The sequence below is a fragment of the Tachysurus vachellii genome, chromosome 10, assembly GCF_030014155.1.
Source record: "Tachysurus vachellii isolate PV-2020 chromosome 10, HZAU_Pvac_v1, whole genome shotgun sequence".
In the NCBI taxonomy this organism is placed as follows: Eukaryota; Metazoa; Chordata; class Actinopteri; order Siluriformes; family Bagridae; genus Tachysurus; species Tachysurus vachellii.
This window is the reverse complement of record NC_083469.1, coordinates 15031001-15047785: the sequence shown is the minus strand read 5'-3', so window position 1 is coordinate 15047785 and position 16785 is coordinate 15031001. Positions and strand designations below refer to the sequence as shown.

At 35.7% G+C, this 16785-nt stretch overlaps 2 protein-coding genes across 9 annotated transcripts in view; one reads left to right on the top strand and one right to left on the bottom strand.

Moving 5' to 3' along the window:
- Positions 1–1030: 1030 nt before the first annotated feature.
- On the bottom strand, positions 1031–5213 carry pax1a (paired box 1a). The gene is made up of 5 exons (XM_060879793.1): positions 4976–5213; positions 3909–4538; positions 2944–3077; positions 2524–2716; positions 1031–1613 (listed from the first exon to the last, which is right to left on the bottom strand). Exons 1-5 carry the CDS (start codon positions 4977–4979, stop codon positions 1522–1524), a joined length of 1053 nt encoding a protein of 350 aa, XP_060735776.1. The 5' UTR covers positions 4980–5213; the 3' UTR covers positions 1031–1521.
- A 134-nt stretch (positions 5214–5347) lies between these two features.
- Positions 5348–16785, top strand: part of nkx2.2a (NK2 homeobox 2a) — a 35296-nt gene continuing 23858 nt past the window's right edge. For 2 of the 8 annotated variants that reach the window (XM_060879802.1, XM_060879800.1), the window contains exons 1-2: positions 5348–5584; positions 5962–6648. The gene's annotated coding sequence lies outside the window, so the exon portion shown is untranslated. Of the gene's footprint in view, positions 5585–5612; positions 6649–16785 lie in introns of those variants that run through there. The other 6 variants (XM_060879799.1, XM_060879794.1, XM_060879798.1 and 3 more) reach the window with 5 other exon arrangements.

Below are 16785 nucleotides of genomic sequence, written 5' to 3'. Positions count from 1 at the left end.
AGTCTCTGACATAGAACAAAAGAAGAACATATTTTATAGCTAGCGCCAGCAATTTACGAGGAGTTTCGGAGATAAATTAAAGTAGTTCGGGCGTCCACTTAATTAACTCTAAAAAATATTCAAATATAAAGAAACAATAGATTTGTATATCCATTTACAACAACAACAATAATAATAATAATAATAATAATAATAATAATAATAATAATAATAATAATAATAATAATACAGAATAATGAGAAATTCGGAGTAAAATCAAATGAGAATTAAAATAGAAAATCTGCGTTGAACTGTATTCAATAGTGAATATATTTTAAATCGGCCTGGACAATTCATGTTAAATCATAAATGAATGCATTAAAAAAGATCAAAATGATCTTTATTAAAGAAAGAAAAATAAAAAATACAAAAAATTTTAAAATGAAGAATGACTCATTTAGTCTAGCCTAGCTGTTCTATTATTTCTGTTCGTGACATCTTTCTAAATATATTGGCTCATGTAGAAATAATTAGCTGAAATATCATCATCTGATGATAACCCAATTTCATTTTGACAGTTTATGAACATGGATCTATCCTCCCATTAAGTCAAAACTGTCCCCACAAATAATTGTAACCGATGGTTCAATCAATACGATATTCAATATTTTTACTGACTTAGTCACATTATTTCAGAATAAAGATAGCAAGATAACCAGATAACATCACATAAGGCTCCAAACGCTGCTAGGCGCCATTAAGCATGGTAACAGTTAGAGGAAAGCAAAGTAGACTTTATCACTCATGCGTACTGCATTGAACTGTTTTAAGGGAAAACAACCATGAGTTTTAACAGCATTTTGCACCTAATTGTGGTCACTGTACAATATTCTGGGATACCACCATCCCAGGGGCTGATGGACTCGATAATACACACGACACTTCATAATCCCAACGAGCACCAAAGCTGGAATTTGCAAAAAATGAGGCTAAAACCAATTAGTGTATGACTCAAAGTGTATTCAGACACAATAAGGACAGTGTATGGAAATTGTATTTGTACAATGCCTTTATTTAGTTTACTTACACAAGAATTTATAAAAATATAGAACTAAAGAATATATAATATTTACATTAACATTTACGCAGTTCACATATTGACTGTAACTAAGGTACTGCAATTTATTTCCCATGTGAAGACGATATGTAACAAATAACGTTACACAATTGTCAAGATATTCTGGCCAATCGCAATAATTCGTTCTGCATTTCGCAATGCAGTCTTTTTTAATATATAAATAGCGCAAACATACACGAATTTTGAGGGATAAAAGACCAAAACAACCAACTAACATTCAACGCAGCACAAAGCACAGTCGCAAAAAAGTAAAACATTACATTCATTTTGTTTCAGAAAATAAGAATGTATGGTAGATTGCTCATCGCATCGGGGGAAAAGTAGCGTTTGGACTTACTGTTCGTGAAATGGCAAAAGTATTGCTAATATTTTACGCTGCACGCGCCACACAAAAATATCCAGGGCTATGATGATGACGTAGGAAGGCTGAGTCCGTGTATGCTGCTCAGCACCTCGTGATGTTGCTTACTTAGGGGACTCGAAGGTTTTCTGTCTCCTGTGAAGTACAAACAGGAGGCATATTTAGAGAGTAAACAAGCTGTAATTTTTGTTCTAGTACTGCATGCCTATACACAATAATTACTACGATAGCTTGAACGCTTATAACGACCACAATAACAATTTTAAGCATTTCCAAAGAGGCGTATTCTATCGTGGATCAATTAGCTGAGTTAAAAGCAAAGTTTGGTTATTTCTATAAAATATAATTGAAAATTAAATTAAAATAAAAACTAAAATAAGTTATGCAAAGCAGTTCAATTGGTCAACTGAATGACTGAAAAAGATTAAATGAGATAATAATGTCCATAACCTATTCATGATGTCACTTTCCGTTAGTTTATGACGTAAGCTGCAACGCAAACTCCAGCTGAGAGCATAACACTGCTAACTGACCTGATATGAACTGTTTTCTATTACACACACATCCACTTACAAATTATTCTCAAGCAGCGGAAGTCTACTAGTAATTTTCAATTCACAATATCTGGCCTGTAACTGTCTCAGCTAATTTAAATGACATTAAGAATGATAAAGTGACAAAGTCTCTAACAATCGAGGGTAATCTTGTGTATATAATCTTGTGTATAATGTATTGTGTATATTTTTATATTATATATATATTATATTATTATTATATATACCTAAAATATACACAAACCAAATATATATACATACACGGACTCAGCCTTCCTACTGATATATATCATACAGATAACGCTAATACATTGCTAGGCGCAATCCTATAATACTGATCACAAAAAATACAATACATTTATTAAATTCAACTCCACAATATGTTAAACATAAAGTGGATTTTAAACATAAAACATAAAGTTTTGTTAAATATGTTAAATATACAATATGTTAAATATGTACAATATGTTAAACATAAAGTGCATGCCTACCGTCTCGTGCTGTGTGTTTGAAGGGCATAGCAGAGTGGATTTCCCCTGAATGGATGGTCATAGCGCTCGATCCCTGAGCCTGCCAGTGGTGCCCGGGGCTCACATAGCTGCCTGCTGCACCACTATAGACACTATACTGATTCGAGGGAGAATAAGCACACGGCGCAACGTAACTAGGCAGAGTCGATGAAGGCTAAAGGAACGGGAAAACAGCGCGCGCGCGCACACGCACACACACACACACACACACACACGCATACACGCAACGGTTAGAGTTAGAGCCTAATGAGCATCATTATGATTGATTATGCAATCAGCCCAAAATAATGAAAAACAGATCATGTAGGCCCACTATACAAATTATCCATAATGAGTTGCAGTTTGGCCAAATGTATTGACTGCGTAAAAAAAAGTTGTTACCTGAGGGTACTTTATGTCCGTCTCAATGGAAGATTTATCTATTCCGTTGACTCCATGAGTAGAAGGAAAAGCTGCTCGGTTCACACTACCCCAATCCTCCATTTTCGGCGTGTAGCCTTCAGTACCAGCAATAGCTAGATAAATAACACAGATTTCAAATAACCACACTGTAATATGTGTGACCTGTCGCGTTAGATGAAATGAATAATTGTGATAAATAATAACACTGGACTATAATATGAAATCATATAAAAATAATTATTAATGTATAATTAGAATATAAACAGATAAATATTCATTCAATCTGTTAGTATTCTGTACAAGAATTAACCTTCGAATTTCCTGAATCTGATTTATGTTTCTTATAATTATTTCATATATTTATATCTCATACTATATTATTTTATATTTATTTATATTATAATACATTTTTATTTCTCTATTTTCTTTTTAGATTTATGAATGTAGCTGTGAAACTCGCTTAAAAAACTCGCTTAAAATCATTCTAGAAAACAAATAAATGAGATACTCATTTGCGTAAATGAATTATCCGGTTAAATTTTCGATAGCCTATTTGAGATGAAAAGTAGGGTTGACTTGTCTAAAGCTGTGCGTTTTATAATTGCACGAAAAGAATATTACCACAGACGCCTGGTTATTTTTTAAAAAGTGTGAAAAATACTTCAGTGTCACTCCAACATGCATGCAAGATCCTGCACAATCGTTGTAGAGAGAAGAGAAGTTACTGATCGAGGCCTGCACATTCGTTTTCACGAGGCCTACTTGAAAAATGTGAAACAACGCGAGTTGACTTTATTTTCAGTCTGTCAGCTATTTGACAAATGCCTTTATAAACAGAAATATCTGAACGTTTTTCAACATTTTAAAACTTGTTGAGAATATATTCTCATGAAGAGTATAGTTACATAATAATTTCGTATTCAGTAAGATGGGCTTAGTCTCACCTGTGGGGTCCATGAAAGCACGTATGCCCAATATGTTGCTTACGGTGTGAGCTGAAGGCCAGCCTCGAGGTATGCTAACATGTCCCCCGGTGACAGGGACACCGGCAGAATTAGTCATTTTGGTCCCGGAAGGGGACATGGCATTGGAGTATGTGTACGGATATAAATGATTGTAAGAGAGACTCGGTTGCGATGCAACTTGTTTGCCACTTTCGTACTGGTTGGGCTGGGAGAGGTTGCCAATCTTGTTCCGCAAAATCCGGCTGATGGAACTGACGGAAGGCACGTTGTATTTGTCACATACTCCATCTGCTAGAAGTCGGTCCCGAATCTCCCAGGCAAAAATCCCCGGATCTCCTTGCTTGTACTCCCGTATGCTCTTCACCACGTTTGGTGTTGTAACCCGCGGCTTGCTGCCTCCGATCGCACCGGGCAATATGGAACCGGTTTCGTTGTACCTCGCCAGGATTTTGCTCACGCAGCCATGTGAAACGCGGAGTTGACGGCTGATGTCGCACGGACGGATCCCGAGCTGTGCTAACTCCACTATTCTTAGACGGATGGCGTTGGGAAGAGGTCGCCCGTTAACAAAAACTCCTCCTAACTGGTTCACCTCCCCATAGGTTTGTTCTAGAGGAGGAATCACGACCAACATTAATATAGCATTTATGATTTATGAAAACTTGGTTTTGTTTAATAATAGCACGCTAAAATGCGATGCCCATCCACTGCAAACAGTTTACTTTTTAAGAACTATAGGACAAAAATAATCTGTCAAGAAAAATATATAGAAAATTGTCTCTTTGTGTAACACCACGAAAAAAAGTCTTGATTTAAACTACTGCATAAGTGATTAATCTTTTGTGTTGCGATAGCATTTACAGTCGACGTGCTAGCTTGCATAGGCGATATCTAGATAAAATGGGGAAAACACGTACTGAAGTACCGTATTTGTACTTACGTCACCGTATTTACGGTCAATTCTGGTGTTATTCAGGCATGCAAAACATGTCCTGCTTCTATCATCCCTCTCCCACTGAAGCATGCTGATGTGAACGAAGGCTTACCCATTTCCCTGTGGTGTTGGGATGCTTTCCTTCACAAAGTTTCCCCTCAATGGCCGAACGCACCGTTTCTGCTGCATGCAGTGTTAGAGAGCTCCAAATCAGTCTGGAAATATCCGGAGATCGCTTCTCTTTTGTTCAAGAAGCAAAAATTAGAATTGCTTTGAACGAAGTTATAAAGCGGTTCTTCATTCGTTAAAGACGAAAATTGTCTGGTCCAGCAAGGAGAAGTTTACTCGAATTAATTTGACGCATCCTCCACGTCAATGGCTCCGGTTACGCTGTAAGCCATGGGCTGGTCTCATTGGTCGGCGCGACTTGGGATAGGCTGCTCCGCGTGCAAGCTTTCCTGTATAAGTAATTTAACCTCGTGAACAGACTAATTCCGATTAAAAGGGGAACTTGCGCACAGAGCTCCGTGCGTCCTCTTGCCCAAAATAACGCCAAGACTGTTTAATATGGAGAAAATCACACTTAAATGTGGCAGTAAGTCTGTAGTAGAGGGTTGTGTTTTCTGTAACGACAATGACTATTCACGGTGGAGAACTAAGGAAGAAGAAGTAAATAAAAATGCCAATATAGTGAGCAATAGGGTACCCTGGCACGAAAAGGGTAAGCACTTTAATTGTGATTATTTACGTTTTTTATAAGAAAAAAACAAATAAGAGCACTGACTTGTGATTAACTGGCATGCACATATCAGTGATAGGATTCTGAAACCCAGACAATATCAAATATTCGATTCGATTGCAATGTTTGCCCATTCAAAATAGACTGCAAAATTCTTGTGGATTTTGGATAGGTTTTATTTTCCCACTCACTTTCGCATTTTAACCTTACCCATACAACTTAGTTTACAACTAAGCGTTTGATGATCAAACTGGCGTAGTTCATTACACTGTGCAACTTTCACTAAAGCATACATTTGGTAGGCCTCTTGCAATGTATGTGTGCTCTGAATTTAAAAGTAATGTAATCCGTGCTTTTAGGGCTTGAAGAAATTCCAAGATGTTGCGTTATCACAGCGTGTTTCCTGAGGATGTAAAGAAGGCACAGTTTATTACCTTGCAAAATGTCACTTGTAAAAGTTAACAGTCGACCCATTAGTAATAATAAGAGGCCGTGTCACTATCTTACGTGACCAGTGCTCACAAGAGGTCATTTACACATGGAAAGCATCAGGGCGAATTGTAGCACAGACTCTAAATTAGGTATTCATCCACCTATTTAAAAAAAATATATTAAATGCACTGTCTGGTAAGGCACTGGAAATGCATGGGAAGCATAACTGGCTTAACAATCAATTCAGCAAAGGGGATCCATGACATTGGACCGGAACGTCATGAACGACACTTAGTCGGCGTGTTACATCCCTTCTTCAAGTCTTTAAAGATGCCGTTCCTACAAATCAGGATATTTACTCGATACACGCTGATCACAACACGCTAAATATTCTGAACATGTAAACGGTTACCCGAAAACGACAATGTGGATCCATATTTGCAGTCTCAGCGACAGTCTCCCCCATCTGGATAAAAAAGGAATGACAATCCTGCTCAAAATTCTGGATGCACCACATGAATGCATAAGGATTTGATCCGAGCACGAACACGCTAAGGAACAGAAAAGAAAGCCGATCGCAAAATGGGTTTGAAGGTGGATTGCAGCAAACTCAGGTATCAATATACATATTTCACAAATTGTAACTTTTATTAAGCTTACGGGCTAAATGATAACGCACTTCAATGCCAAGCATCTTATTGCTCCTTCATATTCAGCTATTTGGGGTGTTCCTTAAAGTTACTGTCGATGAAATAGACTATCAAGCACATCAATTTTAGCTAGGTGAGACATATAAAAACGTTTTGAGGTTTTTTTTATTTTTTTTAAAATGAGTAAAATATTGCAGTTAAGAAATTGCATGTTTTCCTTACTTCCAATTGTAAGAAATAATTCAATTATGCCTTATTTAGTAATGCTCATTATTTTATTAAATCACAACATCTAGAACAATTTACATTTTTGTAACCATTTAGGACATTGCGTTGAACGTTGCACGTTGTAAAGAGGTCTTAGTATAAATAGCTTTAAATTTGCAGAGGAATAATAATAATAATAATAATAATAATAATAATAATAATAATAACAACAACAACAACAACAACAACAATAATAATAATAATAATAATAATAATAATAATAATTTTTCACGCCGAGGCATTACAGCACCAAAAATTGTGTGTGTGTGTGTGTGTGTGTGTGTGTGTGTGTGTGTGTGTGTGTGTGTGTGTGTGTTTGTGTGTGTGTGTAGGTTATTTAATAACACTTCGCATTTTTTTTATCGGGAGCGCATAAATAATAACTATAGATACCCTTAAAGTCTTAAAACCTGAAATATTCGGTATTATACTAGCACACAAAAGCCTGCAATTTCCATAATATTTACAGATCTATTGAACAGCCTAATCTTTTACTCTATCATCAGCATTATCTTAGCTGGACCTGTTTTTACTGCTTGTCTCTGGGGATTCTAGGTGCATCCTATGTGACTTAAGTAAGCATGAGGCTCCCACAAGGACTGGAGTATACAAGAAAAACAAACACAGACCTGTAGATGGTGTGGATGAAGTACATGTGCACCTCTGAACTTGGACAGTTTTTATACTCCGTTTTACCAGAATTATTCTGTTTAATTAGCGTCACTTTTCAACTGATAGTTATATTGGAGTCTCTTATGTCACTGAACATCGCGTTGAATTCCGTCTGATTTTTGCAAATAATTAATAATAATGATAAGCTATTGTTATTTGAGGCAATTGATCAGTTTACTCGTCTATATATTTAGACGTGTTACGTGCCAGGACCCTAGATGTTTATGTTAGTCACTGGCTTTGCTTTGTATTGAATATGGCTGGTCCAGTTGTATTTTTAGAAAGTTATGACTGGAAAACATTACACTATCGACAGCCATATAACTGGACTCTTTGACAATAAAATACGTCATTCTATTCAATGGTCCTATTTCGTTATAAACTTTGTAAGCTCAAGATTTTGAAATTGAGGAAAAGGAAATGTCGCCTTCGATAGAAAGAGAGAGAGAGAGAGAGAGAGAGAGAGAGATTGTGTGTGTGTGTGTGTGTGAGAGAGAGAGAGTGAGAGAGAGAGAGAGAGAGAGAGAGAGAGAGAGATTCTTATGTCTTTGTCAATGGCTATTACTGTAATATTTTCTCTGTGTGTGGTGAAGATATCTTAGGAAGGATCTAGACAGTGGCTAGTGCAAAACTCCCCATAATTTTCAGCAAGTATAAAATTAATCGTCTGCCAAGATTATAGAGTATTAATGATTTATGTTCATTATTCGGTTGTCTAGATATTTGGGGACATAGAGAACAAAACCTCAATAAAAAGCTGCAGTAAGTTTGTCCTGCTCACAAATAACACTGTGACAATCAGAAGTACTAATAACATATTGCATTTCCTAACTGATGTGGTTTTATTTTTTCTGTCCCTCTCCCCTCTCGATGGTTCATCGTGTTTTATTGAAGACGCGCAGTGTCCCCGGTTTTAATTTAATGTTTGTGAGTTTTGTGATCTCACTGCGAAGTATGGAAATTATTAGAACAAGCTATGGGTTGTGTTCTGGCGAAGAGAACCGTGAGGAGAGGAACAGAAAAAAACGACTGCATAAATTCTAACCTGTAAATTCTAAACGCTCTCTTTATTCTTTCTCTATATATATTCTTCTGCCTGTTTCTATCACACACACACACACACACACACACACACACACACACACACACACACACACACACACACACACACACACACAATATTATATATTAGTCCTTTAGATTACGCGGTAGACAATTATAACATTTATGTGAAATGAAGACTGTGGGGTTTTAAGGAAAAATGGGTTAATTACTAATTACTTATGACAATTACAAAAATTCCCCTCTACAAAAAAATAGCATCTAATTGGAAGGTGTGGAACGATGTCACACACTGGACCAAAACACACGACCCGGGGCACGTTTTCGGCTCCAACAATACATGACAACATGTGCTTTTGGAAAAGGGTTAATGGTAAATGTTCTTTAATAGAACGCCTGAGGTATATAGTAGCTTATTTCCATGTGTCCATTTCCAATTTTTTGTTTTAGTAAATATTAAAAGAAAGAACGAAAGAAAGAGGAGAGAGAGAGAGAGAGAGAGAGAGAGAGAGAGAGAGAGAGAGAGAGAGAGAGAGAGAGAAGCAAGTGTTGCAAAAGTGTATCAGATACATTTTGGTGTACTATACATTTTGGTGGGAAAGGATAAAATTATGAGATATGTTAAAGGTATGTGTAATTCAGTGACTTTAAAAATAGCCTCTTGAAAGGCATTTAATAGTGGACAGCTTGCAGTCATTGCACTGTGTGTTTCATAGTGTGTGAGGTGCACCGCTAATATCATTATTCAGGCTGCCAAGTATCAGCAAGATTCCAAACCAAATGACCTCAGGTATTGTAACAGGAAGGCATTCTTCTTTTCTCAACCTTTGCATGGGAAACAAGTTCACTGCTTTGCAAATGCATATCTTTGTAACAACATCTACTCAAAAATCTACTTAGCTGCTTTTTGCATAATAATTACATATATATTTGTCTTTTTACTAATTTGCATGTATGTAGAAATTTGCTTACATATCTACTATGGAAGACATTAAAAACATCCATAATTTTCCTTACTAAGTGTAATGACATGTAATATGTCCATTTAGCTTTTTTTTTCACATGATGCACATTGCATGATGTTGCAAAAAAATAGTTTAGATAGCAAACTCATTCACTCTAAAACCCAAACTGTTACAATATACACAACAATATAGGATGTGACAGATTAATGATAAAATTGTCTCAATAAGATGTTAACTGAGATGTTAAATGCCTCAAAACATTCTACATGTATCTGGAACTGTACTATAGGGAAATGACACTATTCATTCACAATATTGCTTTAAGTAGTGTCTTGATGATGGTAGTGAAGCACTTGTCCAACATTTCCCATAGTTCTATACCAGAGTTGTGTTAGAGTTCTGGTGACTGCAGTGGCCATAGCATATAAATTATAACAATGTCACAATCATCAAACCATTCACTGAATCGTCGTCTACTGTGGATTGGGACATTGTCATTCTAAATGATATTAATCACATGTTAATTCATTAATGATAGAAAAGTTATTAGTGAGAATACTCTTGTATTAACATGTATTAACAAAATGTTTCATATAGAACCACTTTTGGAATATAGAACACTTGAATCACATAAAAACCCTTGAATTCTTTGCACCTCTGTCAGAAGACTTCTATTTAGTGTCCTAAATAAAAATTACTATTCCAACAAATATTTTTAATATAAATATAACATTTTTACTTGATTCTTGATGAATATGAAAACTTCTTAACAATCTTAATGTTCAGTGATCCAATGATTAAATTGATTCAGTGATTTAATTAATAATGATTGCATTAATGATGATGGTTGTTAGGTTCTGCAAAGAACAATGCCATATACCATTAATTCTTTGCCACTCAGAATTACTGGCAAAACATCCAGTGCACTAAACTGGATAAGCCGCCTTAGCAGACAGCCGTGAGTGTTAAGATGAAGTGCCACTGGGAGAACTTGTTAGAACAATATACATGGCGGCCATTTTTAAATCTGTGTCTACCTGTACAATTCTATGACATTATGGCATATTTGTATTTGTACACAAAATTTGTATTAAACAAATTTTGAGTTAATAAAAAAGTATTTAAAATAAAATAAAACTAATTAGCTCTGTGTATCTCATAAGGGGTGCCATTAGTTCATGCTACTTCTACCAGAGTCATTAATTTTAGTGCTTTACAAAGCATAATAATAGGTTTTAATTTATATACTTCCATTACATTTTAACCATATTTTGTCAAAAAAAAAAAAACAACTTTAACTTAGAAAAAGCATGTGAAAAATGTTGCACATGAGTGCTTGCACACCTCTAAAACTCATGCAAAAGAAGATATCTAATCTAACATCTAGATATCTGAGTTGGAACCAATCCCTTCCTGATAGCAAAGTTTTAGTAAATAGGTGATAACTGCTGCTAGTTAATTTGTTCATTGCCTTAAAATCCAAGGAGAAATGCAGTCTGGACCACCAGCTTTAAGATTTAACATCAAGCCTTTTTCAGTTTTACATTCATTTTGATTATATATAATATATCCATATTGCTTCTAAAGTGAAATATAAAGACACTGAAAAGGATTTATATGTAGCATTAGCAGATGTAACATTAATTTTATAGGTTCTCACCAATAATTGTTGAATTTGACCCTGTAAACAATGCATTTAACCATGGTTTTTAACCAAGTTGTTTAGTGGTGAAACCACTAATTCAAGTTATTTTCTGAGCTTTTAAATTTTATTTATATATTTGTTTTTTCCTTGCCTAGCTGACTTTATTTCTTCATCCAATTCATAGATCAGTCAAAGATCTAAGGAATTACAGCAAGTATTATGAAGTGATCACTCGAGCCTAGAGGTGGCAGCACCATAAGAGTACAATTACTGTGACTATTAGAATAATGACTATACATTTTCAGGAGAATAATGTCTACCTGACATGATCTAATCAATTAAGACACTTCATCCTTCAGTGGACGACATAATAAAGCAGTTTCTTTGCATATACAGTATATCCATTTTAGTGGATATACCTCCATTTATGTTTAAACTAAAGTTGAGGTTCCTATTCTTTTTGAACATCCTGTCTCAGTTATCTATTTTGCTAAATGTACATAATAAATTAAAGTAACATTTGGCTGAGTAAAATGTTCATCAAGCAAAGGAAATTCTGAGGGCTGTGCCCTAGTAGAAGCAGAGAGTCCCTCAAGTAGCGTGTCTATAGCAGTTTGTGAAGAAAAGCTCCAGTTAAAGAGATGCACACTATTCATGGAACAGCTTCTAAGCACAAACAATGGTTTTAAGGGGACTTGCATTTCATCATCAATCCACAATTCATTCCAAGAGACCAAACCCATAGACACATTTGTACTTTCCAAATCTCTCTATTTATTTGGGATTACAGTTCTGCTCATTGAGTAAGCCACCAAGGTTTTCTGCCTAATACCAAAAGTAGCAGTGGCACCCATCAACTGTGTCCTGTCCTACTGTGTTGTACAAGTTTATTAGAAAGAAACAAAAGCCTTAAAATGAAGTGGCAAACTTACAACTGGGCAAACCTTTACCAGATCTAAGACACCACTTCTGATTGCTTTATTACCCAAGTGGGTCTGAGGGGCCTAAAAGACTGTCTTTGCCTAGGGCTCACAAAAGGTAGACAGAACCTTTGTTTTTGTTGGAACACAGAACTTGGTTGCAGTTACATAAAAGTGACTTCGGCCTGGTTCAATAGGCCATGCTGGTTTTGTGATTTTGCAACTTGTGCTCTCTCTTATTTCATATGTTTGGTAAAGTGCTAACCATATTTGGTGCAATGTGTAAACTAGGTTGACCAAGAATGCCATGTCCTCACTACTGTTAAAATAAGCCCCTTTCCAACAGATTTCAGAATTTGGCTGTAGACATTTGTGCTCATTCAGCAACAAGAGTATTAGTGAGGTCAGGCATTCATATTGAGTGAAAAAGCCTGACACACAGTGGTCCAGTTCATCGATCATTTGTGTTGAGATCAGTTCTTCAATACCAGACTTGGTGAAACATATCTTCATGAGCTACTTTGTAAACAAGAGTATTGTCAAGTTTGTGCTGCAGCATACAGACAATTCTTTGCTTCCAAATTTTTTGGCAAGACTTGGGGGAGGCCCACATACAGGTGTGAATGTCAGGTGTCCATATACACTGACTAAACACTTTATTAGGAACACCTGCTCATTCATTCAATTATCTAAAACATTCGAACTTGTGCTAGCAGTGCAATGGATAAAATCATGCAGATAATGTTCACATCAACCACCCAAATGTGGATAAATGATTTGACTGTGGCAGGATTATTGGTGCAAGACAGGCTGGTTTGTGAATTTCTATAACTCTTGATGTAGGATTTTCATGCACATCAGTTTCTATAGTTTACTTAAAATAGTACAATAAAAAACATACAGTGACTAAAATTTTGGCAGAGCTAGATAGGTGGAGCTAACAGAAACACTACAGTAAATCAGATAACCACTCTGTACAATTGGTGAACAGAAAAAGCATCTCAGAATGCTAGAGTGAGCTGCACCATGACATGTTTCTCAGTAGAGAAGGCTTGACTTAAGGCTTACTGTTGCTGTTTCTTTGGGGTGTGCTCTAGGACCAATTGGGTTCTCCATTTTAAATAATCACTGGGCTGAGTGATAAGACCTAATAGATTCACATATCACCCCACACCAATAAGACGCAGCTTTATGAATCTTTTCCTCCACCCACCTTTTATGGTGTTCACAAGCTATTACTCTGCCTTTTTAACATATCCTGGATGAAGATCCATAATCTGAAACTCAACCTTAAAAACCGGTTTTAGATGACTGACTTGACTTTTCCGATCACAGCAATCAGTGCCAGCAGATTTATTCATAACACCACAAGCATACAACCTTTTCCAAACACAAAACCTGCTCTCACCAGCTTATACAAGCTCTATTTAAGCAGTATTGCATGAGCAGGTATGAGGGTGTACTGAATGTTGTTATGGTTTTGACCGACATTTTGGACACAATATGTTTGGCTTATTTTTGCTCTGTGAATGGGAATAGATCCTGAAGTAACCACACTCACTTTATAACATGTTAACTAACTGTCATAATGTCATAATATAACATAATATATAAAATCATAATATATCCTTCTGCCTATAATAATACAGCAAATGACAAAAACTTTTCAGACAATTTTATGTGAATATAAATTTTTAGGTATTCAGAAGCATAAACAAAGATTTGTTTAAAAAGGAAAACTGAAGGGAAAAAATTATTCAGACATCACAGTGTTAGTACATTGAAAAGTTTTTTGGTGATGACAGCTTCAAGTTCTCAATTGTAAAAAGTAATTTTTTTGTAAAAAAAAATAAATAAATAAATAAATTTCAGCATTGTGGTTCTAATATAAGTAACAAATTTTTTGTGGGATTGGCTCTGTGGTCTTGTTTCCACATTGGTTTAAACTGATTTTTTATGTGTTGCTTTCATGACACCAGGATTTTTTATGTTGATTAGAAGCATTAATAATTATTAAACACTCACAATTTTGACAGATCTCTTTGGTCACACGGACAGACATGAACAGGAAAGAAACGTTAACAAAAAACATGATTATAACTTTGATATTTAGCAAATGGATTTACTGACATTGCAGCTGTGGTTTTTCAAATATTATTTTAAATCTCTCCACATTTACACCCAGCAGCCAGGTATCTGTAAATACGATCCCTTATTTCTGCTCTTGTGTGAGTGCCAGATGGTACAGGCTGTGGGTTTGTTTTGGGTGATCAGCAAAACCCTTAACTCAATATTTCACATAAGTCTACTGACTTCCTGAAATACCCACAAACCTGTGCCACTAGTCGTCTGTCATTTCCATGACTTTGTTGAAAGCTACATAAATTAAGCCTGGTGTCTGCATAATGCCAGTTTGTTTGTGCAGTTACACAAGGATTCATCAACCTTCAACCTTGTGGCAGGCAATGCTAAGTAAATACAATTTCAGTTTATGGAAAAAATACATTACATTGCCAACAAAAATGCATATGTGAGCAGCTGTTTGTAAGGTAAATTCACTCTTCAGATTTAAAAAAAGGCATGAAGCATGTCTGATAATATTTGATTATCTCATCCAAGTAAGAATTATGAACCTATTTATGCTACTTACATTATGTGTAGAATAAAATATCAGAAAAAGTCTAGACATATTTTCATGTTTTTATTCAAATGATTAACAACTCATCTTTGAGTCTCTATCTTCTTTTGTAAACAATATGAAAAGGAAATTCAGGACAGAAGCTGATGCTCTGTAAAACACACCACAGTATGTACATTATAAATCAGATTTATATGTGTGAATTTGTTTATTCCGTGTGACAGGTTAGATTGTTAAATGGTCAGGATTGATCCAAAAAATGGTTTGAGTTATAAACAATATGTTATTATATCCCAGAGGAATGAATGTGAAAATTTCATGCAGGTATCAGAATTCAACCTGCTTTCTTCAAGTTAGAACAAATATTCTGGACTTTAAGTTCAATACTGAGGCAATTAGCTTTTCTTTCTTTTTGAAATGAAACCTGGTTGTAACAGGTTTTCACTGATCTAATTGTAGATAGCTAACTGCCAGCACACTTTGTTCATACAATGCAGGGTGAGCAAATCAGTTGTTTGTGCTCCACAAACCATTTCTGAACCATTTTTGCTTTGTGGCAGGGTGCATTATCCTGCTGAAAGAGGCCACATAGAGCCCTCCAAAGAGGTGACTTGTCCAGCACGTCCCACAGATGCTCAACTGGATTGAGATTTGGTGAACACCTTATCCATAAACCATTTCATGTTTTTCAAACCATTCTTGAACAGTGTTTGTAGTGTTGCAGGTGGCATTATCCTGCTGAAGGATTCCACTGCCATTAGGGAATACTGTTGTCATAAAGTGTTGTAATGGTTCTACTACAATGTTTAGGAAGGTTGTACAAATAACATCCACTTAAAAGCTAGGACCCAAGTTTTCCCATGCAGAACATTGCCTAGAGCATCACACTGTCTCTGACAGCTTTTTTCTTTTTCCATTGCACATCCTGGTACCATGTCTTCTCCAGGAAAACATTACACACACATCCAGCTGTACACATGATGTAAAAGAAAGTGTGATTTCTCAAATGAGACAAAACGAGATAATCAGTGTTGTTCTTTTAACCTATTAGTGGTTTTAAGTTTATGGTGATCAAACATACAATTTTCAGGACTCTCAAATATGTGGAATGAGTGATCTGTAAAAATAATTCTGAATACACAGCCAGAGCATTTTACAAACTTTACAAAGGCTAGTTAGTTTGTAGTAGTTTCTGCAGATAGTTAGTAAGCAATCACATAAGACCTTTGGCGCCCCCATGTGCATGTAATTGGCACTGCAGTTCCTTTTAGTGCAGGTTGTGTGAGGTGAACATCTTTAATTTACAATTCATCTTTGTAATCACGGGTATCATTTTTTATGAGCAATGTCAGCAGGCTTAAAATAAGAATAAAAAGTGGAGCAGTCACCACAATTTAAAGAGATTTACTACAGTTGCAAGTTAATGTTTGCCTACAGTATGTTATACAGACATCAGTCAGCTAGCTTCAAGGTCATGTTAATGGCAGTCTGTTCTTACACTCTTGTGGAATTTGCAGCAAACATATTTTTTTACAGTACATGTTTAAATACAAGGTTTTAACACTATAACAAACTCAGCTATTGAATGTTTTTTAATAGTTCATAAGGCCTACATCTTTACAGGAATTCTGTGTAACTTAATGTCACATCTAGAACTCACTAAACAGGTTGTAAATGATACAAGCTGTCTCTAGAGAGTCACACTAAATCAAGCATGACATTATTAGCATACTTGAAGGAACATGTTTGAGTTAAATTTAGAAAAAAATTCACCACTGTCCACTTTTACTTTGAGGATGATTCACCGCACCTGAATTGTGTCTTTCTTTTTATTTTACCATTTGAATGAGAGCCAAAACAAGCTTTCCTTTCTCTGAAACATCCCATTAGTGCTTTAATAGCTCTTACAAGTCTCATTTATACTAGCCAAAA